The sequence below is a fragment of the Culex quinquefasciatus genome, chromosome 2 (assembly GCF_015732765.1).
Source record: "Culex quinquefasciatus strain JHB chromosome 2, VPISU_Cqui_1.0_pri_paternal, whole genome shotgun sequence".
NCBI classification, from domain to species: Eukaryota; Metazoa; Arthropoda; class Insecta; order Diptera; family Culicidae; genus Culex; species Culex quinquefasciatus.
Window position 1 is genome coordinate 182,495,802 of NC_051862.1, and position 26,648 is coordinate 182,522,449.

The 26,648-nt window shown below is 36.7% G+C and overlaps 2 protein-coding genes across 5 annotated transcripts in view; one reads left to right on the top strand and one right to left on the bottom strand.

Moving 5' to 3' along the window:
* The window catches only part of LOC6033224 (dedicator of cytokinesis protein 9), a 136,303-nt gene that overhangs the window by 94,409 nt on the left and 15,246 nt on the right, over positions 1–26,648 (bottom strand). The window lies entirely within an intron of this gene.
* LOC6041541 (protein phosphatase 1L) overlaps positions 11,527–26,648 on the top strand; it is a 41,979-nt gene continuing 26,857 nt past the window's right edge. The window contains exon 1 of the mRNA XM_038255033.1: positions 11,527–12,088. Within this exon, the coding sequence (XP_038110961.1) occupies positions 12,028–12,088 (61 nt within the window). The 5' untranslated portion in view covers positions 11,527–12,027. The remainder of the gene's footprint in view (positions 12,089–26,648) is intronic.

Sequence of the window (26,648 nt, forward strand, 5' to 3'; positions counted from 1 at the left end):
ATGTTCTATTTTAAAATGATTGAAGCGGGCAGCAAAAAGAAATTCGGATTTTAAAAAGTTGTTTCACAGGTAGGGGACCACTTCCTCGTCGACAGCCAAGCGGAATAACGCTGGACTGGAATCGAACGGACGACGGGTAGGATGTTCGGTGTTACTGCTGCTACCGCTGCCGACTGAGCCATCTTCGCATTTTATAAACGAGCGGCTAAAGCATCAACTTATTCAGGTCGAGGCTCAGGCAGTGGGCCAGCGAAGTATGAGAGCGATAGAAAGAGAACCAAATATAACTATTTTTAGTTCGGGTAGTTTTGAAGTCAACGTTGGCAGAAATACATTGGATATATGATTTACATTAAATAGGAATTTACAGGAAGCCGAACACGGGTAGAAATTCATTAGATTTGAGTTTCCATGCTCAACGTTTCCATTAGATTCATGATTTACATTAGATTTAGATTTACATCGGAGTAATTTCCATGACTTTTTGCTCATTACATCATATTTCAACATTACATTGAGTGAGTTTACATTATAAACAGCAATTACGTGCTGTGTAAATTTACATATTTTTTTCTGTGTATGAGAGCGATAGAAAGAGAACCAAATATTACTATTTTTAGTTCGGGTAGTTTTGAAGTCAACGTTTGGCAGAAATACATTGGATATATGATTTACATTAAATAGGAATTTACAGGAAGCCGAACACAGGTAGAAATTCATCAGATTTGAGTTTCCATGCTCAACGTTTCCATTAGATTCATGATTTACATTAGATTTAGATTTACATTGGAGTAATTTCCATGACTTTTTACTCTTTACATCATATTTCAACATTACATTGAGTGAGTTTACATAAGAAACAGTAATTACGTGCTGTGTAAATTTACATATTTTTTTGTGTGTATTTCAACAGATTCATCATTTTATTTGTTCTAGGATTTGATAGAAATATTTCAAATGAAATAGTTTATGGATGGTTCCCAAGCAAAAACCTATTACAACCAATTAGAAAAGAACAATGATTTTTCTTATGAAATATCTGTTGAATAAATGCAATAAAATAATCATCTGAAGTGGTGCAGCGATTAAGTAACCATTTCCACTTCAAAGATATATACTATTCCACAATTTCCCACCGAAAAACGGCCCATTTCCCCCCCTATAAGGATGAACGAAGAACCAAATGGTCTTCAACTAATGCCATCAACCGGTTGTAGGCTACCGTTTTCGTCCAACATTGGTTCCATGGAATGGACGTTCGTCGACCAGTTGCTACATGTCCAGGCCAGTCCAGGAATGAGTCACACGCCCTAGAACGGCCCCTCGCCCTACAACCTACCCTTAACCGGTGACGACGACGGACAAATGGACGTCTGCGCGCGCTTCCAAAACCACATAATATGTTGCACAGGTCTTCACAGTAAACAAAATAAAGAAAATTTTAATACAAGATTTGTGTATTAAACAAGCCTATTTTTGAATAAATATATTTAATAAAAAGTTTATTTTTTCATAACAAAATTAGTTTTTTAGTTGTAAAAACTCTAGCACTGTAGTTACACAGCAAGAACTGTCGGCTTGTTGTTGGAGAAGCCCCCCTCGGGTTAAACGTATTACGGCCGTCGGCGGCGACGACGGATGCGCTTCGTTCCAAATTGCGTGACTAATCGCCATATCTGGCCGTTGGAAGGGTTCCCCTCTTTTCTGGGTTTTAGATATTCTAGATTGTACTGGGAATGAATTGCTAGGAGATTGCTGGCCATTTTTGATGATTTTGTCTAAATTATACATTGGAAAAAAACTAAAATTTATAATTCAAGCATAATTTTAAAAATATTTAAACAAAATGTTGCACTTTTTGATGATATTTCTCAATAATTCTTTCAACTGACTATCTGACTGAAAATGGCCAAACAATTATTATAAGAAATTTTGTTTAATAAGTTTACTTTCACAAACTTTCAACACATCCATAAAATCATGAAAATATTTGTTTATTCTTGATCTGTTCCAAAATTCAAAATTAACAAATAGCCTGAAAGTGTCTCATAACAAATAAAAAAGCTGACTAATAATTAAACAACATTTTGAAATAATAAAATAAATATTGCAGATAATATTTGTGTTGGCCTAACAGAAACAGTGAAAACATAAAATATAACTTTTTGTTTTATTCACAGAACTGGCAAACGTTCCCTAAACGGGAGCTCCATCCGACTGGCTTACTGAACGATGTTGATGTGTTGTCGCGTCAACGCCGTCATAAAATCTGTAGCCCATCATAGAGGGGGGGAAATGCTGAGCAGATTTCAAATGAAAAACGATTTCCAGCTCATTAAGATCCAGACCAAAGCTGCTCTTCAGACACGCTGGAGAAAGGTGTCCCCCATCAAAGCATAAGTTTCAAATTAATTGAATTTTATAAAACAGTTGTAAAGCAATCGGGCACAAATCAAGCATTTGGAGAATGTGTAAAATTCAACACTAACTCCACACCGCGGTCCACCAGCAAAAAAAGACACTTTGCACATATTTCATCGCATTTCAAAAGTGCCCGAGCCGGCATCGGACTTCGAGCTGATTTATAACCTTTCCGTTCCGAGAGAGGTTCGATCGATTCATTCATGCTTTCCGGAATGATCCAGGAATGGCACCGCGGGAGGAAGAGGAAGAAAAAAGCCCTTCACCAAATCAGAACCGTCCGGTGAGCGTCTCCATATTCGGATAATTATTTGGCAACTTCGAGACAGCAACAAAAAGCAGCAGAACGCCGGCCCTCGTTCAGAACGCCAAATCATCCCGAGTTCTGGACGACTGCAGCTTGAACTTGAAGAAAAAGGTCCAACCGGATAAGCGACTTCAGCCCAACTTTTTGGACAATTGGGCCAGAGTGGGCACACGGAGAGGAGAGCCGCGTGCGCATCTTAAAATATAATTTTTGCAGATTAAATTTATTGAAAAGTAAACGGAACAAAGGAAGACATAAATTTTGCGCTTTGCCCTTTCTTGCTCGGGAAATCACGAGAGAAAAAAAATAACCGTTTTAAACGGCCAAAGTAACGAACCGGCAATCCAGAAAGTGCACCAAAGTCCCCCCTCCAAAAAACAGAGCACCATTTTCGGGACCTCTTAAGGACCTTCAGGAGTTCAGTGAAGGTGGCACGGACGGGGGTGGGGGAGCGGCACCCATTGTTGATGCTGCAGCTTGAATAATAATGTGTACATTTAAATATTCAATGAGTTCCAACTGAAACAAGCTTGACCTCAGTTTGGACCACCGCAAAAAAAAAAATAATTCTGGCAGGCCAAAGCAGTTTGATCTCCGGGTCCTCATTACGCATGCATCGCTTTCTTTCAATCTGATGACGAGTTTTTGGGGGTTTTGGTGAGATGCTACCATGGTTAAGGTTTTGTTTTTTTTCAGTTTTGAAGGATGCTGAAATGATACTATAGGGTGGTTATTGAACCCTGGTTGGACCACATAAGTAAGGATTTTATTTAATACAACAACTTTACTTAGATAAAATAAGCAAAAAAAAACTTGAAATCATAAAAATAAAACACCAAGAACACTTACTTTTCAAATGGTTTCAAAATGTTGCAAGAACTGCTTGATCAAATAGTGAAATAATGTAAAATAGCAAGCACACAGTAAAAAAAAATCTAGGTCATTTCACATCTAGCTCATTTAAGAAAAAAAAATTTGCCTCTGAAAATGCGAATGTTCACCACTTTTCTAGTGCAATGTCATTGTTACAGTCTAAATTGAAGTAAAATTACATTATGAAAGAAGTAATAAAAAATCCTAAATTACACCTTCCATATTTACACGTATTTTTTACTGTGTATATCAACGTAAAAGTAAAACCAGTGCAGCTTTATTATCCAAATATCTCAGATTCAAATAAATAAAATCATGCAAAAAAAAGCGATGGAAAATTTTTTGTAGCAGCCAGTCAGTATTCAGGACAATTTAGCTTTTGATAAAAGATTAAAATCAAATAACATAATTCCGAAATTTCCGAAGATTAAAATCAAAAGACACAATACGGAGAAAATTTTAAAGGACCACCCTAGGCTTTTAAATTATTATCATCAAATTGACCATTTTCGTTCCATTCAAGAATAACGATTTCCGTGATACACTTGATTGATTTAAAATCCAACGTCTGAATATATTATACTAGAATTGGGAGATGAGCAAACAAATAACTAATTAATGTTAAAAGCTAAAATTTAAACTTCTTATTTCTTTTGCAAAATTCCTGCAGCTTATACAAGATAATTTCAAGTACTGAATTTGAATGATATGAAGTTAGGCCATTGCAAATATATTTCAAAATTCCAATCTTTGCAGCTTTTTTAAATTGGTCCAAATAATCTTGGGACAACAAAAATAAAATAAAAACTGATTATCTTTATCCCTGAAAAAACTTGAGAAGTTAGATCAACTGAAAACAATCTAAAAAAAAACTTTTTTTTCGCAAAAAATAAAATTTTCACCAATGCTTAGATATTCTGGAAACTAATGATTGCAAAACAATTGGACAGGTGTATAATGCATTTTAAAACACTTTTGCATTCAAATGTTGAAACCATGGCTCGTAAATTCATTTTTATATCTCAGCAACTAAGGGTCGTATCAACAAAATTCAAAAATGCAAAATATCTCGGATTAGTTTTCAAAAAGCCGTAAGAGCCATTGGTAAACAAAGTCCTTTTTGCATCGGTATTCGATCTACTTACGAAAAACTAATATCAAAAATGCTCGAGATTGTTCATCTACACGTCCTTCAAGTGTCCCATACTTGAAATAAATGAAATTTTGTTTCATTTTCGAGAAAAACGAAAATTAGTGTCAGAGGCCACAGTGGCTCTTACGGCTTTTTGAAAACTCACCCGAGATATAGAGAATTTTCTCAGCTTTTCAAAAATATTTTTTTCAAAGGTAGGCAAACATGTGCACTAATTTAAAAAAATGAAAAACTGCGACTATTTTCAAAAAAGTCACCTAAAAATGGATTTAACTTAAAAACGGTGCACTTTATCAAAATTTCACCAAAGTACTTTTTGATTGCAAATTTGATTTTACATCGAAAATGAAGTTGAAAAAATTTTACGACCAATTTTTCGATTTTTTGAAAAAATCAGTATTGATTCAAAAATTCATAACTCGCTCAAAGATTTTTTGCACAACTTGGAAATTTCTGAAAAGTTGGCATTTGATGTCCTCTAAAACATATCAAAAAATAAAAAAAAAATAAAATTGTGTTTTGTTTTGCAAAAGATACAGATTTTTGAATTTTCATACATTATTTTTGTATGGCCAGCTGCCAAATTTGTATGGAAAACTAATGATGCAAAATGGCTTCTTTGGGCATACTGAAGGCACCAAAAAAGTTTCAGTCGGATTAAAAAATACAAAAAAAATCGAATGACCGAAATCTGAGAGAATTGCTCTGCTTCTGTTGGACAACGTGAACGTTTAGAAAACAAACTTGTATTATTTTAAGTACAGAAAAAAAACATGAATTGAATTGTCAAGAATATTCTTTTTATGAATATATGTTTGGATCGTAGATTGGGAACTGACATGCAGTATTAATGATGATATTTTTTCCATGAATTCGAACTTATTTGAGATTGCGGAAGTTCCTTAACTATAATAAGAATTAGGCTTGAAATTATATGAAAACTTTAAAATTAAATATAATCTAAAAAAATCATTTGAACTTTATTCGGCTAAGGGTAGATGTTTCTGCATATTTTTTTGTACGTTTTTTGTACCAAGTTGGGAATTTCTTCCACTGTTCATCAATCCAATCTGAACTGCATTATAATAAAACGAAGCAGAAATAACAAACACATGATGCATAATCAGTTTGAAATTACATCAGCCTTATGTGATTCATTTGTATATTTTTTCAAACTCTCATCTCAAGGACACAAAACTTCCGTTGATTATTTTGGTTCCATCGCCCTCGTCAGGCGATTTTTTGTTATTGACCTAGGAGCGTGATCGTTGTCATTGATTTTCATACAACCTGCTGGCGATTAGTGTATGAAAATCATCCTGTACACGGAGAAAAAAGAGTTCCCAAAATCGTGAACAAACGTTCATAAAAATGGGAACTACGAACAAAGTGTTCAAATCCCATGGTACGATTTTTAAAAACGTACCATGGCATTTGAACACTTTGTCCGTGGTTCCCATTTTCATGAACGCTTGTTCACGATTTTGGGAACTCTTTTTTCTTCGTCTAGTATAGAACGTTTCCATTCAATAAAGATTACGCGGCGAATGTTTTGATGGCAAAAGCAAAACAACACTAGAATATAAAGATAACACAACTGAATCGCAATATGTATGTTATTAATGAACATTGGGAAATCCGGTGGGAAATTGCAAAAAAAAATTGAAATAAATTAAGTGCAAATTAAAGTAATTAACCCAGAAATTTAGTTATTGGGACATTTTCTCCTACTTTTAAAATTAACTATTCCATTTCACCCAAATTTCATCTTATTGTCCCGAATATTATCTCAAATTTCGTCCCTACTTTTGGCTGTTTGTGTGTGTTTGGTTGTGTTGGTTGTCGAAACGGTCAAGCGAACGCGGAAAAATAAAGCAATGTCAAGTTCAGGCTCTGCAAGTGGTCGTTCGTCGCCTGTCCTGGTTCATTAACTGCACTGTCACTAGCAGATGCCTCACGTTAGTCGCATAAACGTCACTTGTTGCATGAAATTTGAATGATTGTTGTGAAGTAGTTTTCAATTATAACTACTACTTAGTCCAACATATTCTCAACCAAGTCCAGAAACTTAATTAGGAAGTTCTAATAAATTTTTATTTAAAGTTTATTGTTTTGATTGTAGATAATTTAGCCCATTTTCAATAATAATTCAGAAATGACCGCTGCCAATTTTTTGGGGCTTTGTCCCAAATAGTTCGAAAAATAATTATCACAGATGTTTTTCATCGTTTTTGCCTTTCTTACTAAAGAAAGGTATAGGTTTTACTTTAAGCCAGGACGTCATTTCCAGCTTCGTTAATATGTCGATTCAGCATGAATTTTAAACCGAAAAATCGCTAAAAAATCACACTGCATCGATTTTCGACGCTCTATCGATTCACCTTGACAGAACTCGTCTATCTCGAACCCTCGAATTTTGAGAAAATTAATTCCGTGGAGGTCGAGTGATGTTCGTATGTGGTAAAATTTTACAAAATTTTGTGTCGCGCCGTTCTCAGCTCCCATAAATCCGATTTCGATTCTCCCAAATGCAGATGAAAGCTAGTGTGCTGAACCTGGGCGAGTTGCCGCGCAAATTTCGAAATATCCATCTGTTTTCGGATGTGTCTAGACTTTTCCAGAAAATACACAGTTTTCAAATGAAAATATGGTCAAAATTTTTCATTTTCATACCTTTTATTTATCTCAAAAATTGCATTTTCGAGCCCTACAACCTCCCAAATTTTCATCCAGATTCATAATATGGTTCTGGAGTTAGAGCCGTTTGATTGACCTACCATAAGAAACAAAATCCCTAAAAAAAGGTAAAAGCCTACCTGGTGACCTTCGCCAACATTTTTCATTTCTGATTTTATTCGAAATTTCTTGCTACATTCATAGTACAGACCATGGGTGAGCATCTGAAACAAATTCGACATCGATCGGCAATCCCGATCATTTTTTAGAACGATTTACTTTTTGCCTTTCTTACTAATTGCCTTTCTTACTAAAGAAAGGTATAGGTTTTACTTTAAGCCAGGACGTCATTTCCAGCTTCGTAAATATGTCGATTCAGCATGAATTTTAAACCGAAAAATCGCTAAAAAATCACACTGCATCGATTTTCGACGCTCTATCGATTCACCTTGACAGAACTCGTCTATCTCGAACCCTCGAATTTTGAGAAAATTAATTCCGTGGAGGTCGAGTGATGTTCGTATGTGGTAAAATTTTACAAAATTTTGTGTCGCGCCGTTCTCAGCTCCCATAAATCCGATTTCGATTCTCCCAAATGCAGATGAAAGCTAGTGTGCTGAACCTGGGCGAGTTGCCGCGCAAATTTCGAAATATCCATCTGTTTTCGGATGTGTCTAGACTTTTCCAGAAAATACACAGTTTTCAAATGAAAATATGGTCAAAATTTTTCATTTTCATACCTTTTATTTATCTCAAAAATTGCATTTTTCGAGCCCTACAACCTCCCAAATTTTCATCCAGATTCATAATATGGTTCTGGAGTTAGAGCCGTTTGATTGACCTACCATAAGAAACAAAATCCTAAAAAAGGTAAAAGCCTACCTGGTGACCTTCGCCAACATTTTTCATTTCTGATTTTATTCGAAATTTCTTGCTACATTCATAGTACAGACCATGGGTGAGCATCTGAAACAAATTCGACATCGATCGGCAATCCCGATCATTTTTTAGAACGATTTACTTTTTGCCTTTCTTACTAATTGCCTTTCTTACTAAAGAAAGGTATAGGTTTTACTTTAAGCCAGGACGTCATTTCCAGCTTCGTAAATATGTCGATTCAGCATGAATTTTAAACCGAAAAATCGCTAAAAAATCACACTGCATCGATTTTCGACGCTCTATCGATTCACCTTGACAGAACTCGTCTATCTCGAACCCTCGAATTTTGAGAAAATTAATTCCGTGGAGGTCGAGTGATGTTCGTATGTGGTAAAATTTTACAAAATTTTGTGTCGCGCCGTTCTCAGCTCCCATAAATCCGATTTCGATTCTCCCAAATGCAGATGAAAGCTAGTGTGCTGAACCTGGGCGAGTTGCCGCGCAAATTTCGAAATATCCATCTGTTTTCGGATGTGTCTAGACTTTTCCAGAAAATACACAGTTTTCAAATGAAAATATGGTCAAAATTTTTCATTTTCATACCTTTTATTTATCTCAAAAATTGCATTTTTCGAGCCCTACAACCTCCCAAATTTTCATCCAGATTCATAATATGGTTCTGGAGTTAGAGCCGTTTGATTGACCTACCATAAGAAACAAAATCCCTAAAAAAAGGTAAAAGCCTACCTGGTGACCTTCGCCAACATTTTTCATTTCTGATTTTATTCGAAATTTCTTGCTACATTCATAGTACAGACCATGGGTGAGCATCTGAAACAAATTCGACATCGATCGGCAATCCCGATCAATTTTTAGAACGTTTTACTTTTTGCCTTTCTTACTAAAGAAAGGTATAGGTTTTACTTTAAGCCAGGACGTCATTTCCAGCTTCGTAAATATGTCGATTCAGCATGAATTTTAAACCGAAAAATCGCTAAAAAATCACACTGCATCGATTTTCGACGCTCTATCGATTCACCTTGACAGAACTCGTCTATCTCGAACCCTCGAATTTTGAGAAAATTAATTCCGTGGAGGTCGAGTGATGTTCGTATGTGGTAAAATTTTACAAAATTTTGTGTCGCGCCGTTCTCAGCTCCCATAAATCCGATTTCGATTCTCCCAAATGCAGATGAAAGCTAGTGTGCTGAACCTGGGCGAGTTGCCGCGCAAATTTCGAAATATCCATCTGTTTTCGGATGTGTCTAGACTTTTCCAGAAAATACACAGTTTTCAAATGAAAATATGGTCAAAATTTTTCATTTTCATACCTTTTATTTATCTCAAAAATTGCATTTTTCGAGCCCTACAACCTCCCAAATTTTCATCCAGATTCATAATATGGTTCTGGAGTTAGAGCCGTTTGATTGACCTACCATAAGAAACAAAATCCCTAAAAAAAGGTAAAAGCCTACCTGGTGACCTTCGCCAACATTTTTCATTTCTGATTTTATTCGAAATTTCTTGCTACATTCATAGTACAGACCATGGGTGAGCATCTGAAACAAATTCGACATCGATCGGCAATCCCGATCAATTTTTAGAACGTTTTACTTTTTGCCTTTCTTACTAAAGAAAGGTATAGGTTTTACTTTAAGCCAGGACGTCATTTCCAGCTTCGTAAATATGTCGATTCAGCATGAATTTTAAACCGAAAAATCGCTAAAAAATCACACTGCATCGATTTTCGACGCTTCGTCGCCAAGTCGACAAGTTGTCAAGTTGAGCTTCGAATACTGGCGCGAGAATGCTGGCGCATAAGTTTCGGCTCGACTTATACTCGTTCGTAGTAGCTTGTCTACCGATGTTTCCTTCAACATGTAAGATATCGTAGCTTTTCGGTTTCTTTTGCTTTGTCCGTTTTTGCATAACTGTCCAATGTTTATGCAAAAACTTTTTTGACATAGGACATTCATCCGGGTACAATCAATTTGTTTCCCGTGTGCTCCTCAAATCGCCTTTAAGTAGGCTTCATTTGTCGTATCGTTTTATTTAACAGAGTTCATTGGATTCCAATAGGAGCTTTCGAAGCTTCTAAGCTTTATATCGTTTTCAAAGTTTTCAATGCTCGCGACGCCAATGGCTATCTACCTAAGGTATTGCGATTGAGTGTGTAGTGGTGCGGTTGTAAAAATATCTATCTCTGACTCTCTCACTTTCGTAGACGCTGAATGGCAAGCTTCCCACTGTGCGGTTAACTCGGTTTTGCTTTGCGCCTGCTTTGTTCGGTTTTTGGGCTCGTACCAAAACTAGAAAACCAAAACCGCGGTGTGTGTCGTCACTTGCGCATTGGAAGCTAAGAATTTGTACGATTAAAAATATTCGATAGGTGAAAATTGCGTTTTCAATTTCTTTTAGAAAACACATCATTAATAATCCCTTGCTTTCATCATAAAATTTTTTGTATCAAGTTGATGTTGTGAATTGAGAGAAGTTATATTCTTTTGTAAGAAAGGCTCTATCTCACCCCTGGTGGGATTAAATCGGGTTTTAGAATAGTGATTGAAGAAAAGTACAACCTGAAATTCCTATTTATAATGCTTTAAAACTTCTGCCCTATGGGACAGAATTACGATCAGTCAAATTGTTCTTTCATCTAAATAGTTTAGGGATGCCCTAGAAACAAAATGTCAAATCTGCGTGATAAATTATTCATTAGGTCCAGTTACTTATTTGTAATTAATTGAAATTGTCACATTTGTTGAACCTTCTCCAACGAATCTTTTTTTAATTATTAAATATTACATCCCCAACCCTGAATTCTTAATCACCATTCAGTGTTTACATTATTTCATTTTCACTGCAAACAACGCGCGCACACACACCCACAGAAGATCCGCGCAACAAGGTGACCAAATCGCGGTGATCTTCTAGTAGCCTCCACCGCCAGTCGTTCCTCTGGCAGCCCTATCACTACTACCCCTCAGAACCTTGCAGCAGCGTGCTGATTACGCGCGCACGAAGGAAATTTTGTATACGTTTGCCACCAGTTTGTTGTTTATTTTTGGGATTTCAAGCCTTTATCTGGTGGTCGACTGGTCTGGTGGTGGTCGTGGCGGTGCTGTAGCGTTACGGCATTTCTACCCCGGTAGTATGCAAGGGTGCTACATCTCCGCCCCAAGCAAGTAACTCTCGCAGCTTAGTGGCGCGACTTGGTGGCTAGTACAGAACGAATCGCTGTTGCTACTTGTGCTACGTACGACACACGCAGTCCAAGTCGGATTCGCTCCAATTCCACCGCGGATTGCGCTGTCTGGCCAGTGTCAAGGAGCAGCACACGGAGCTTGTTTAGTGGCTGCGCAGCCTCTCCGATTACTATAGGAAGGAATCTCGTCCGGTCAGTGTCTCGTGAGTCGCGCGCGCGGATCGAACCGGGAACGTCCGTCTTGGCAGAGGCAACAACAACAACAAAAAAGTGCAACAAATTGTGCAATACGGGGTAAAAGTGACGAAAGTGACCTTTTCTCGCGTGAAGTTCGAGGTGGGAATGACGCCCCAAGTGGCGGTGGGACTGGTTCCTCATCAAGTGTTAGAGATTCTCGGATATTGCTAGTGTCGCAACGTCAACGTTACAGAGAAAGTTCAGTGCCAAGATCATCACACAACGGCGAATACGGCGTCTACAAACAGTAAAGAAAGACCTAGTAACGGCAAGAAAATGATGTGTCATCATCATCATATGCTTGCTATGCACTCGGTGTACGTGAAGAACGAGCTACGTAAGTTCAGGCGGCGTCTAGTTGTCTGTGGTAACAAGTTAGGCACCTTCGCGAGCATCTACCTGCCAGACTAGCCAACCGCTGCTCAGCTTAGCTTCCTTCCTTCCGCCGCAGTACGGAATGACAATGCGGTTTTAGACTGGTTCAACAAAGTAAACAGCAGTTTTTTTTCAGTATCGTCTGTTTCGTGAATTAGGTACTTGTTAGTATACCGTCTGGGCATACAGTAATGATTATGCACGTGGAGCAAACAAAGGCAGTACAAATGAGTTTAAAACTTTACTGACGTCAGCAGTGAAAAAACCTCATCAAAAGATTTATTTGACACTCACGAGTCTCTCCTTTTAAATACTAATCGTGTTTCACCTCCTCTCTCTTTCTCGGATGAGAGAAGTTCACTGATGAAAAAAGAAATTTTCTGATTGACATTAACATTTTTGATTTGATCATTGAAATGGTTAAATTTAATAATTGGTATAATTCCATAATTTGGTTTGCGGTTCGGAACAAAAGATCAAACGAAAAATAGTATCAATTTAGGTTCTGGATAAAGTCAAAATGATTGCCAATCATAACTTTATATATTCTATGAAAATAAGAAAAATTTTTTGGGATTTTATAAATTCCAAGTGTGTTAAATATTTGTTTTGACAGCAAGTTTTTAAAAAGTTGACATTCATTGAACAATATTTGAAATGGTTTTGGTACTGCCGTAGAAATATTTCTCTTGCTTTACTTTAAGTTTTAAATACTAATCAAATTCATAAAGAACATTATATTAAACAAGCAGATTTTTTGATTGACAGTATTTATTTGTAGGAAAATCGAGATAAATCTGTGATCCATTGAGAATACAATTTTAAATAAATAAATGTAGATTGCTGCCATTATTCACATAAACCGAATTTAAAGTACCACAATATGCACAAAGATATAATACACTATACTAGAAAAAAATGCCAGGATGACGGATTAAATATTTAGAAAATGCATTTGGTAATTAAAAAGGCAATCAACCACTAAAGTTTCACAAAAGAGAATCACAGATCTCAAGTTTGTCATAAAAAATATATTAAAAAAATATTGTTCGTGATTCAATTATCCTAAGTATCATATAAACCTTAAGATAATCAAACTAGGGATAATCGAAACATCGAATAATCGAGGCTTCAAATAATCAAGTCTGGAGTCTTTCTTCTGTGATCCCAAAACATTAAATTTGTGAAAGCACCCAAGTGATTGATAAAAAGTTATAATACACTTAGATAATTTTTCAATTCATATTTTGGAATAGGGGAGAGACAAAAACTTTCAATAATACTTGAATTGTCCTACATTTTGACTACAATACGACATACTTTCGTAATTTGAAAAAAAAATCAACAACAAAATTCATGAACTCATTTCATGCAAATGGTTATAGATTTTATATTCTTTTTCTTCATAAATGTGTTCCTCCTTGTCTCAAAATGTATTATTTTGACGGTCTAGAAGATTGGATGTACATTTGATAAACAGCGTTTTATTGAAAAAAAAAATATATATTTCGAAATATCGTCGCTTGTGTGCTATCTTGTAACACATCTGTCGTTCAAAGTTAGGACGTGTCACAAAAACTTTGAATATCCTTGATTTAATTTTTATTATGTTCATAAATAGAATAGTAAATAGGTAATTCTCTGCCAACTCACACAGCAGTTGCCCCGACCCCTCTTTCACTCTAAAAAATAACCCTGCAAAGTTAGAAAAAATACGAAATTTTAAAATTTTTGTTCTAATTGAACATTAAATATTACGCCTTTTTGAAATGTTAGTCTTGATTTAATTATTTTCGAAATATTTTTTTCGAAAAGATCGGAAAATTTCACGAATGTTGCATGTTTTAACATTGAAAATCGGACCATTAGTTGCGGAGATATCGACATTAGAAAATGGTGGGTTATTTGGGTGAGACTTAGAAAACTTCAATTTTCCTGTTTCTTTTTCTTTAACCGCTGTATCTCAGCTACCAAGAGGTCCTGTCTTCAATGTCTCTTGGATAATTTTACAGCAAATTTTCTGAACTTTAAAATAACATTTTTAGAAATGGTCACTCATGGTCGCTATTTTTGAAAATCGAAAAACTGCAAATATTTCACAAAAATCAAACTTTCGGTGGCTATATCTTGAAAACAGAGCACTTCATCAAAAAATTTGTAAAGTATTTTTCGATTGGAAATTCAATTTTACATTAAAAATTACGTCAAATTTGTGTTTTGCATTAAATTTCGATTTTTTCCAGAAATCGCTGTTTTTCAAAAATTCATAACTCAGCGGCAGATTTTTTGACCATGTTTCTCTATTGCTCAAAAGTTGCGGTTTTTGTTTCCTAAAACATATCAAAAATCTCGAAAATAAAAAATACGTATTTTGGGAAACTGAGTTTTTTTCCCCAATTTGCTCCAGTTTGCTCACCAACGGCGTTAGTACCAAGTTTCATGGAACTTCAAAATTTTACTTTTGAGCTATATTCGAAAGTCGTTCCCCACCGGCAGATTTGCCAATTTCATTAGCATAATTACAATCGAGGTGGTGGAGCGCGCTCACGCAACACATTTGCATTCAGACGACTAGTGAGTGTTGTTGGTTTTTTTTTTGGCGACCCTAAAACCGTACCAAACCCGCATATCCGAGCATACCAATTAAACAGACGCCATACTTTCGCTCCACACTCCTGAGGTGGTGCCTTTATGTTGTCACCTCCATAGAGAAGGGAAATTCAATTTTATACACCAAACAATAGGCACTTTGATTACACATATAGGCCTCCCACGCACACACACGGGGAGCTCCATTGGGGAGCTCAATGGAGCTGGGTTTCATGCCAGAATAAATCGATTAAACGCAGTCCTCCCATTGAGGACCTCCCCCGCGTGATGAACGTAATAGATGATGGGGTGGGGTAAAATGGTCAACAACTTCTTAATAAAAGGTGTTCCGGTATTTGTTGATTCTCGCAATAAAAGTTTTTTTGTTCTAGATTTTTTGTGCTGATATTTTTGTATTTTTCTAAATAAATCGAATCGAAATAATTTCAAACCCAAATGACCCCAATTCATCGTGTATCGTGCGTTAGCGTACACTTCCACGTGCGGAGTTCCAATTTCAAGCACCCTTTAAGTAAAGTAAATCTTTCCCAGTTCCTGAGGGGAACACCCTTGAAGAGTATCGGGGCCGGCATTTACAAAGCGGATTCAGTGGCAATTTCATTCTCAACTTAATGTTAACATGTTAAGGTTAATGCTAACATTCCATAGGTCGCCTCCCTAAGGTGTCGTGATAAGGTCCAGTTTGTGACGATACACTACCTTCCCTTTACTAAGCAATCGATTCCAGAAGGGAAAAGATCACCAGTTGTGTTGGTCCGAGCCGGGATTCGAACCCCGATCTACCGCTTACGAGGCGGAAGCGTTACCACTGGGCTACGTGGCTCGGTCCAAGCACCCTTTCCACACACAAAATGCAAATCGTTCGATGCACTTCGAACACAGCGTTACTTGCCTGAAAATGTGCAGTGCATGCGCAGTCCGGATAAACTTTCCCCAAAGTGCATCCCATCTTCAAAGTTGGATTCAGAACGAGACACATGATACGGCCCCAAAACTCCCACCACCGCGAAAACGACCCCGCTGATTTATCGGTACAATTTGTTATTCGCTGAAATTAATTTGTTAATTTAATTAATACACACAACTACCACCGGGATCGGCACCACCTTACGCCCCCACGCGCAGGAGCATCTGCGTCGGATCATCAGCAGTGGCACGACCCACAGAGCACGCCCTCAACGGGCTGCCGAATGCTGCCGCCCTCAGGGCAGGGTCTGCAATCTATCAGGGCAGATCTTCCAAGAAGTCAGGCCAGAGGTGTTGAAAATATCCACCGCAGCTTCTGCTGCCGGCAAGAGTTAATCACTTGAATTTTAAATTGCGACCCTCTTTTTTGTAACGCAGTTTCACAGATCAACCGAGTCAGTGCAGCAGAACTCAAAGGAACACCTTAAAGGGTGGTTTTATTAGGAACAAATTTTGATCCAAATTTACCGTTAATTTCCGGTCAATTTTGTTCAACTCGAATGGCTCGTCTGTTTGTCTATGGTAGTCCCTCGTCTACCAAGGATTGCCAGAACATGCTGCAGAACGTGGATTTTCAGAGATACAAAATACTCAGAGAGGTCGTAGTCGGGGTCAATTCGTGATTTGGAGCTCCCAAAAAAGAACCAAAACTGCCAGAAAAAAGTTTCCAAAGTCTACCTTGTGTTACACTGACTACAGCAACAAAAAAACCGATGACGATGCCGACCATGGACGAAATCGTGGATAAAAAGGATATTTGAACGACAACCAAACGAATGTGGTTTATAGCCCAGTTGTTATCTAAATCTAGACCGGTACATGGTTATGTTGGAATCACGTCGAGGCGACAACGCGTTGTGGGTGAGTCATTTGGTTTGGATGGTGACACAGTTAAACCACGATTTTCTCAGGTTAGAACTGTTTAGAAAAAAATACAGATGGAAACATGTTGAATATAGGAAAAAAAACCATGAAAACTCTAATTTATTAAAATATATAAGCAATATTATTTATTACAGGGGTGGCCAAAGTAAAGTTATGCTTTTTTGTGAACCTTTCTTGTTTTTGTTAATAAAAGACTAATTGTTTTTCCATACTTTGATCCAGCGATGGCATAATAATTATCAAAAGAAAGTCTTTGGACGTTCATCAAGAGAAAAAATCCGAAGGGAGCATGGCTCTCATCTCTCGCGCACGGAGATCGGTAAAAAGAATCCAAAAAATCATCATCCTGATTATTCAGCGGAACATCTTTATCACTACTACACTTGCAGGTGTAGCGTCACACGTCGAAAAATTACCTGTCACATTTTGTAGATGGGCAATGTGAGTGATGAGCAAAACAAAGTGAAATAAATATTATTAAGTGGTGCTGACAAGGAAATTCACAAAACAAATCATCAGCAGATTGATTTTCTTGGAGAATCTCGGGAGCGATTTTCTTTTGCGTGATTTGCCTCCTCTCTCTCTTTCGCGGGTGAAGAAAGTTCGCAAGCGAAATTGATATTTTGCGATTATTCCATCCCTGCTTTGATCCCAATTATATGAAACTAAGGCCGTTGCAAATTTTTTTTTTGAAGTTTATGTCCCTCGACTCTGATCAAAGTCCATTTAAATTACGAGCCATGGTTTCAACATTTTAATGCAAAAAGTGCTTTAAAATGCATTATACACCTGTCATCACCTATTCATATGTTGTTTTGCCATCATTAGTTTCCAAAATATCTAAGTATTGACAAAAAAATATTTTTTGCGAAAAATAAAAATTTTGCGGTGCTGTACATTGCAATTTAATAAAAATTCAAAACATTTTTAAACAAGCCCAAACATGCTAAATATGATTATCAATGCAGGAAAATGCATTATATATTGTTTTCAGTTGATAAACTTCTATTTTCATGGAAATTTTGATTTTTTTTGAATTTTTTTTGCCCCCTGATTTTTTAGACCAATTTTGAAGGGGGGGGGGGGAATGACATAAACTTTGAAAAATATTTACAACGGCCTATTATTGAGTTGAAAATCTATCTTATTGAAATAAGGTAGGTGACACGTTAAAATGCGATTAAAAAGACTATTTTTTTGCAAAAAAAAATCATATATTTTTGGAAGTGAGTTATAGAACATTCGAATTTGTTTAGAGCAGGAATCTATTAGGATATCTAAAATATAGGTATATAATAATTCAAAAATCATCACGTACGATTTTTAATTATCTGGGCCTCAATATTATTTTGTACACTTAGAATTTTCCACCTCGTGATTTGAACTCATAACGTGTGGGTTAGAAATCTGAGTACCTAACATCTGATTAATGCAGAATGAAATAACAAAAAAAAACATTTTAAAAAAATAAATTAAAATACAATCTTTGAACTTTCCTTATTTTTGTGAAATCACGATTTTTGAGGCACGAAAGTTGCAATGAAAATCAGATAAATAATATTTGTGTGGGAATTTGTTTTTTTTTTTGATTTTCTGATTTAAAAAAAATCTTCCAATTGATTGGAGGCTTTTTTGTACAAAACTGTTTATAAACTGTTCTAGAAATACCGAAACAAAAAAAACTTCAACCAAAAGATAATTTTTTTCAGTGTTATAGATTGAATATTTTTCTTTTTTTCTCATTTGGCACGCAAGCTCATATGAGCTTAAATTTTGACCCGCCATTCAAAAACTTTGAGCACCCCTGCTTTATTACCATTGGACATTCAAGGTCAATTCAGCAATTGACATCATACGAAAAGTATAATTTTTGAAAATTCACCGTTAAAAACAAAACAATATTGAATAATGTTACGTTCCGATACTAGTACTGAAAAGTTCAACTTTTGAGCACCCATTTCATTGCAGAAAAGTTGAACTTCTCAGTACTGGTATTGAAAGGTAATTATTTTTATTTCTGTAATTTTGGATAGACCGTTTTTTCGTTCGAGAATGTCTGGAAATGTACCGTAATCTGGGGTGAATCGGGACTTCAGTCTGAATAGGGACAGCAGTTTTTACAGCACTTAAAGCTTTTAAATTTGGAAATGGATGTACACATTTTGTTGGCCTGAGTCTGTTCTAACCGAAACCAACCAGAAAAATCAAAATACTGTGCTCCAATATGGTTAAAACTGCTGTCCCAATTCGCCCCATGTGTCCCGATTGACCCCAGTTTACGGTAAGTAGTTTCACGACGGAATTGCAAAATAATCATTAAAGCACTCTGTTGAGTTCTGAAAAGTAAACAAAATCATTCAAGTAATTACAGTCTGTTTTGACAAAAAGTCTAACTGTTTGAAAAGACAGGATTTAAAATTACGTTGTGAAACTACTATAGGGCGTTATAACTTTATCTGATATTCTCGAATGACGAAATGTCCTTAAAATAAAATTAAAGGGTGCTTGTTAAATACAAAACTCGACTTTTCACTCCTCGTATCGTTACACTACCTCACATTAATATACGTGCTAAACAATTCTTTATATTGCAACTTTTAGCGTTTTAGTAAACTATCAAATTCTTTTTATTATTTATAAAATAATTATCTGACTCTGATAGTTATCATAGCATCGGAGTTGAAACTAAGAAGTTAAATCAAGTTTTTAGTACGTTGAATTAAATCGGCAACAATGTTGTTCTCAAGTTGTTCACTTTATTTGTGCACAAATTCACCTTGACCAACAAATTTCCTCCTCAATAGCATGGAACCACGCAAGCCCCAGCCAAGCTCATGCCCCTCCAATTCCCGACCAAACATTTGCAAACTAATGGTCCGGATACAGGACAAAGAGGCACAGGCCGCAAAAACCACAGGAAGCCACCAGAACTGTGCTTTTGGGGTGCCAGACGTGCCAGGACCAGCGATAATAGGCCGGGGTGTTTTCCTTTGCATCGTGCTGTGGCTTTTGGGATATAATTATACAAAACAGCACTAATTACGCTCATTTTGGTGCACCACAGACTCCATAACGTGTCCATCAGCATCTTGAAGACTTGAAGTGCAACATCTTATGCTAGCGCTTTATTTTTTGTAAAATAATCAATAATATTCAAAAACAACAAAACATCAGCTTATTTTTCAAGAATTCTAGTCCGTGTATGCTCGACTTTCGTGTTGACTGTTTTGTGACCCGCGTGCGTCACTCGATAGCATAAAAAACATAATTCCTCCAAACAATATGCCCATAAATTAGAACTCTTCGTCCCGTTGGTCTTCTGTTTTTTTATTCAGTTTGTTTTTGTTTGTTTCATTCCTTCGGCATTTCTCAACTTCAATGAAAACTGAGTCACTATAATGACTGGAACATTTTCGGTTGGGAGTCATTCAGAACAAACAAGACTCTCAGACTATTTCAAGTTTTAATTTAACCTAATACCAGCACATTTTCTGCAAAATACTAATCAATACATTGAAGGCATTTGAGGAGATGCTCTATTTTAGTTTTGTCACGTACGAAACACAGCAAAAAAATATTTCTTTAAAATATATACCAAACTCAACCAAAATTTTCCTAATTTATTGCTCTCACCATGATAAAAGTCAAACTGAGTGACACCACTATCTACGGTTCAGTGTCGTTTGAATTCGCAACAACAAAAAAAAAAACGAAAAACAAATGTTTGCTGTGCAAACTCGTCCGGCTTCTGGTGGTATTATCGTCGTAAATCCGCTCAAGTCTAGTTACATCAGGTGGGACGACCTTTCCAGCAGTCCGTTTGCGGTTGGAGGCGGTGAACCAGTTATGATGATAAAGTTCTCCGCTCGGCGCAGCTGACTGTGCGCAGTTTGACCTAAAGATGGTCTGGATTAGACTGTTTCAAGAGTGTGATTTTTTAAATTGTGAAAAAATAAATTTTTATTTATAATCATTTTGAAACGGTTAATGTACTAAACTCATTTTATTTTTAAGTAGTTTAAAATGCCATTTGCGAGCATTAAATTTCGCTGCATGTCTGCTAAAATTATTTGACAACACGTCTACCATTTTTATAAAAGATTGTCTCTCTAAAAACAACCCAAGAATCAGTCAAATTAGTGCTGCCAGACGCTCAGAATTCCTTCTGAAAACCCTCTATAATTACAAACATCTCACACCACTACCAGCACCAACGCCAGGGCCACCCCAGACCATCCGACCCTGGCCTTGCCTTTCACGATTCAACTCTCGGCAGGTTCACAGATTCTCACCACCACCAGCAGCTCGCGAGTTGGTGCATCTCATCAACGTTGATGAAAATGCTGCAAAGTGCATTAATCAGATGCTTTTAAAAAGAGATACTTGGTCGTGCAGGGGACGTTCGCAACATGGGAATTATGTGCCCGCGAACTCACGACGATGATGATGACGGCTGATGCAGGACTTGCATTCGAGAGGGTTCTGGTTTTTTTGCTGCTTTTTTGTGTGAAAGTGTTGTGCTAAATCTCCCGAAGCAATCATTGCCATTATTGAGGATGGTTCGCGGTCAGGGATGGCAGAATCACCTTTCCTTTTACCAACGTCGAACCAAACTGGCAAGGTTAACTTTTCCATCACTGACCATGCGCCTGGGATGGTGAAAATGAGGAACGCGATGCATTATGCTGTGTGCCCGTCGATGATGATGATGATGCTCCTCGGCAACAATAGCTTAACAATGGCGCGGTGATATGGAAGTTTTGCGATCTTAATTGGATGCTTGCCGGGATAATTATATCGTCGCCGCCATCGTCAGACGTGGTCGGACAAAGGAAGGGCTCCTCCGGTCTAACGTTTTCCTTGCGCGAGGGTTGGTTGGTTTTTTGCGCGGAAAAGTTTGCTTATAATTTGCGATTCGTGTGTGCGTAGACCGTTTATTAAAATAATTTAGAGTTGTTGCCCAGGGTCTGGAAAACCTCTAAGAGATCATTTTCTGGGTGAAACAATAAGAAATGATTTGTTCTGGATATTTTCTAAAATAACATCGAAAATAATGGTTCTTTTCTAATACATTGTAACACAACTTTACACACATACACACAAATTTTAATTATTCTTTCATCAAAATTCGCAACCATAAACAATCCACAAACAGCATGTGGTCAACATCTTTCGCGCTTTTTATACCCTTGACGGATGAATTTACAGCCATCCCGGCTTTTTGTGGCAATGGTCATGGGCTGCAGCAAGCTGGTCAAACTGGTTGACCCTCAAAACTTCGCACTGACGACAGTGGTGGCAAATTGGTTAGTATATTTTGAAACTGTAACTAGGAGTAACTGCTCCCACCTGAACAAGTTTAATTTAATTTTTATTGAAATTTATGTTTTTTCTTGAATCCTTTGACTATTATGCCAGTTTTAATTTTTATTAGAAGTTTGTCTTGCAATGGTTTACACAAAAGAGTTTTTAAACACAAAAAACTCTCTAGAGTAATACTCTTAATAAGGACATTTGTTGGATGTGCAATATTTTTTTATATTTATGTATCAAATATTGATTTTTTTCTTACCAAAAAAATACCTTTTGTATAAAAAATCCACCTTACATATTTACAACCATTTCAAAATGTTTAAAGAAAAAGGGATTTCAACATTTATTTGATTCAATTGGTTTAAATTGAATTTGGCTGTCAAATTTAAAATCAAGATCGCAAACAATAACGGAAGAAGAGTGGAAAATTTGATTTATTTTTTTAAAGAAAATTAAAATTTGCAATCCAATAATTTGTCTCCCTTATTTTTTTATCAAAAGATCAACAAGGGAAAAATGATGCTTGGCATATTTTGAAAATATGAAAACTTGACTTACATGCTTGAAAAAATAAATACAAAATATGTAAAACTGGTACAATAAGATGTAAACTTTTATAAATACGTTGAAAAACGTTTATTTTTGCATTTTAAGTCAAGTTTGAACAATTTGAAGATTTTAAGAACGCAGATCGGGAAAAATATGTAAAATAATAAAATTAAAATAAGTTCATGAATTTATTGAAATTCTGTATTCTTTTACCCTTGCATAACTATAATAATGTATCAAGCATTTTGTGATATTTTCAGCATGAAATTTTTGAAAATCATGCTCGATTTTTTTATTCTTTTTATTTATTTTTCTTTTACTTCGACCCCCTCGATCGTGGAACTTTAAATAAAAATAATTATAGTCTTGTTTTATTTGAATTTCATTCTCTAATTATTTTGCACCTTGCAAAAATGCATAACAGAATATGGTTTATTTTCTCTTCGAAAGCATATTTAATTTAACCAAGATTTCAAATAAGGTTTTGACCTCACTGTCGTGTTTTTGAGATAATTTCACATATGTTTTCTAGTTTTGGAAAATGATTTCTTTTCAGTTCACGAGGTATTTATTTTGGGAGATAATCGAAATTACTTCAATTCTATAATATTTAAGTCATTAAGTCAATCGTGTTCGCGAGGATAGTTTGAATTGAAAAATATTTTACACGAGCTTTTTATGATTAGAGAATTCCAATTTCTTAATTTGTTGTTATCAAATTAAAAAATAAAAAGCATACCAAGCATTCAAAAAATAAAAAAATAAACCATTTCTACAAGGGAATAATAAAGACGTTCAAACTACAATAATATAATAAAAAAAATCTTTCTGAGATTCTAAAATATTTATATTTATTAAAAACAAAATGAAAGCTTAGCAGATAAATATCAGCTTCAAAAGTTTTTTTTTTTGAACAAAAATAATTTAAAAAATCGACAAATCGAGCAAAACATTTCATTAGGCCCAAGTTGCTGCCGAAAAATAAAGAACTTTTTTTAATTTCTTTTTAAAAAGATGGTGGAGTTTTTTTATGTTCATATGAAAAATACCCCCCACTCATCAAATTTTTAAGAGAGGATTGTCGATGGTCGAGTTTAGGTTTAGGTTTAGTTTAGGTATGTGTACAGACATGCACAGACTTTTTTCACGCAGTAGTCCAGACTTTTCAAATTCTGACCAGGCATCCCTATACTCTCGCAAAATAGCACTTTCCTCACGTTTCTTTTCGTGAGGACTATCCCCTCGTTCTTTAAATTTGGGTGTACAAAAAGCTTCTCAAGTACGAAAAACTAAAGGAAAAGGAAAGGGCACATCTTAACCAATTTGTGTGATTTTGAGTTTTTTGTTGGGTATCAATCTGATTCTTGGAGGGCATGTAGGGAGTTTACTATGCACCCAAAGTTAAAGAACGAGGGGATAGTCCTCACGAAAAGAAACGCGAGGAAAGTGCTATTCTGCGACAGTATAGTCCTCTCGCGTGCTCATTCGTTCATTGGACCAGTTATATGGACAAATGACCGCCACTTAGTCACCGAACCATGGTGGCCCATACGGTAAAGGCACGGTTCAATATGCCGAAGGTCTTGGGTTCGAGTCTCGATACCGGTACTTTTTTTTTTGATAGATGCACTTTTTTGAAGATGAACTCATGAGTAAAGTACTCTCGGTAATTTCGGGATTTATCCTCTCAGTCCGCACACAGTACCATTTTACTACCAAATCGTTCTCTTTATCCTCTCGTATGCCGATGTCCAGTTCTGGGTGTGGAATAAGGGAATAATCCCGATTGTTCATATTTTGGTTATGACTCCTATGTTTCACTTGAAATCTTCACAGAAAAAAAAAACAGAGATCTCCCATTGTACGGTACCAGCTGACCCAGCAAGCAGAATCGTCATCATCATCATCATCGCCAGCTTGTTAGCGATCAAAAGGCTTTTGTGACCGTGCTGAAGCAAAAAAAAAAACAAACTTTTAATCAGATGTACGCGCGCACGGTACATCTTTCTTCGCACTGCAATTTATGACAGATTCAACCACACACTCGATTTAAAGTCGCAATGGCCTTTTTCCCATCGGCAACATGGGGTGCAAATTGAGGCCGGTGTATAGTGTTCCCTTCATTGTACAAACTGGCAGCTCAATTAAGGTGTGAAGATGTGTGGCGTTTTTAATTGGGGTTTGAAGTTTGGGATTATGAGCGCATGTTTTGTAAATTATGGAATTCTATTTTGCATTCTTTTTTGAATTTTGAACACCCAACTGGCAGTCGCATGATTGTGATGCATGGCGGCATGAAAGTATATCAGAATCTGCATGAAATCTGTCCTCATGCATTTTTTGCGATATAGGAGTATGACATTTTTGCCCGTTACCGACAATTATCGACATTACCGACGACTTCTTGGTTGTATTTCACAAAAAAACACTTAGCAGAACGAGGAATGAACCACCAACTTCTTGGTTATTGATCCGACACGCTACCATCGCACCATGGACGCTTGATGAAAAGTGAGTGAAAGAGCACCAACATATGCTTCTCTTTGGAGTGTTGGTCGGGGACGGGCCAGCTTTATATGTGTTGGTGAGAACTGCAGATCGCTGAAATTTTTACACGCGGGCAAAAATGATCTACGGGCTTGCTGCAAAAAATGTTATAAAATATGACATTTTCTGCAGCAAATCCAATGTTGCAGATTTTGAGATACATTTTTCCTTTGGGTGAATAAAAGTTTTGTTTAAAAAAGCCAAATGTTTTCAATTAAGAGAATTCAAAAGCAAAACATTCGACAAAGTGAAATTGGTTTTTTTGTCGTGGGTAAAAGCATTCAAAAATCAGCCTTCAAACAAAAAGCTGGAACCTATATAAGCGTGACTTTGAAATAATTACCTGTTTCACAGTAGAAGATTTCACAATAAGCGGTAAATTCCGCATTATTTGTCTTGAATCATTTTTTAAATTTGAATTAACACTGGAACGCCCAACGCATGTCCAACTTACACGGACGCCCAAGCCTCCCAAAAAAGTTGGAACGGTAACTTCAACTCGCTGGTTCTCGGACATTACTCAACCAATCGGGACCGTTCTTGTTTCCAGTGATTTGTAAGAATGTCTAGATGATCCTAAAATTTTGCAGAACTTGATTTGAACAAATCTGTAATTTCTGCGACCGAAAACATCGTGTCCGTGTCCGAGAACACTTGAGTTGAAGTTACCTCCCTGAGGCTATCTGGATATGATCTGAGGTCAAAAACCACTGACCTCTATCTTGTTACGGCGGTAGACCCATCGGCCATTACTCCCGGGACTCTACAGAAGACTTAGAACATCACCACACATCAGTAGACTAGTCCCTGAACCTCCCTGAGGCTATCTGGATATGATCTGAGGTCAAAAACCACTGACTTCTATCTTGTTACGGCGGTAGACCCATCGGTCGTAACTCCCGGGACTCTACAGAAGACCCAGAACATCGCCACATATCGGTAGACTAGTCCCTGAACCTCCCTGAGGCTATCTGGATATGATCTGAGGTCAAAAACCACTGACCTCTATCTTGTTACGGCGGTAGACCCATCGGCCGTAACTCCCGGGACTCTACAGAAGACCTAGAACATCACCACACATCAGTAGACTAGTCCCTGAACCTCCCTGAGGCTATCTGAATATGATCTGAGGTCAAAAACCTCCGACCTCAATCTTGTTACGGCGGTAGACCCATCGGTCGTAACTCCCGGGACTCTACAGAAGACCCAGAACATCACAACACATCGGTAGACTAGTCCCTGAACCTCCCTGAGGCTACATGGATTTTATCTGAGGTCAAAAACCACAGTCACAATCGCTACCTCATACTTGTACGGCGGTGAACACATAGGCCTTAACTTGAGGAAGTTTCGGATGACCTAGAACATCGTAATCCTTGTAAATTTGGTGTAGCTGTATAGCTGACTTCATAACGATTCCAAAACACTATAAATTTGCATAGTTAAGATGATTTTTTATAACAATATAGGCCATGTCTCCCATATAGCCAAATTCCCATAAGCCCTGTACCTCGCATATGCAACTCTTGCGACAAAACCGAATCAGGTGGAATGACTCGTATATGCAAAGTTGCATATACGAGGCGCTCTTATGCGAGGTTTAACTGTATTAAAAACTATTTCTTAAACCAACTAAAGATCATCTAACCACA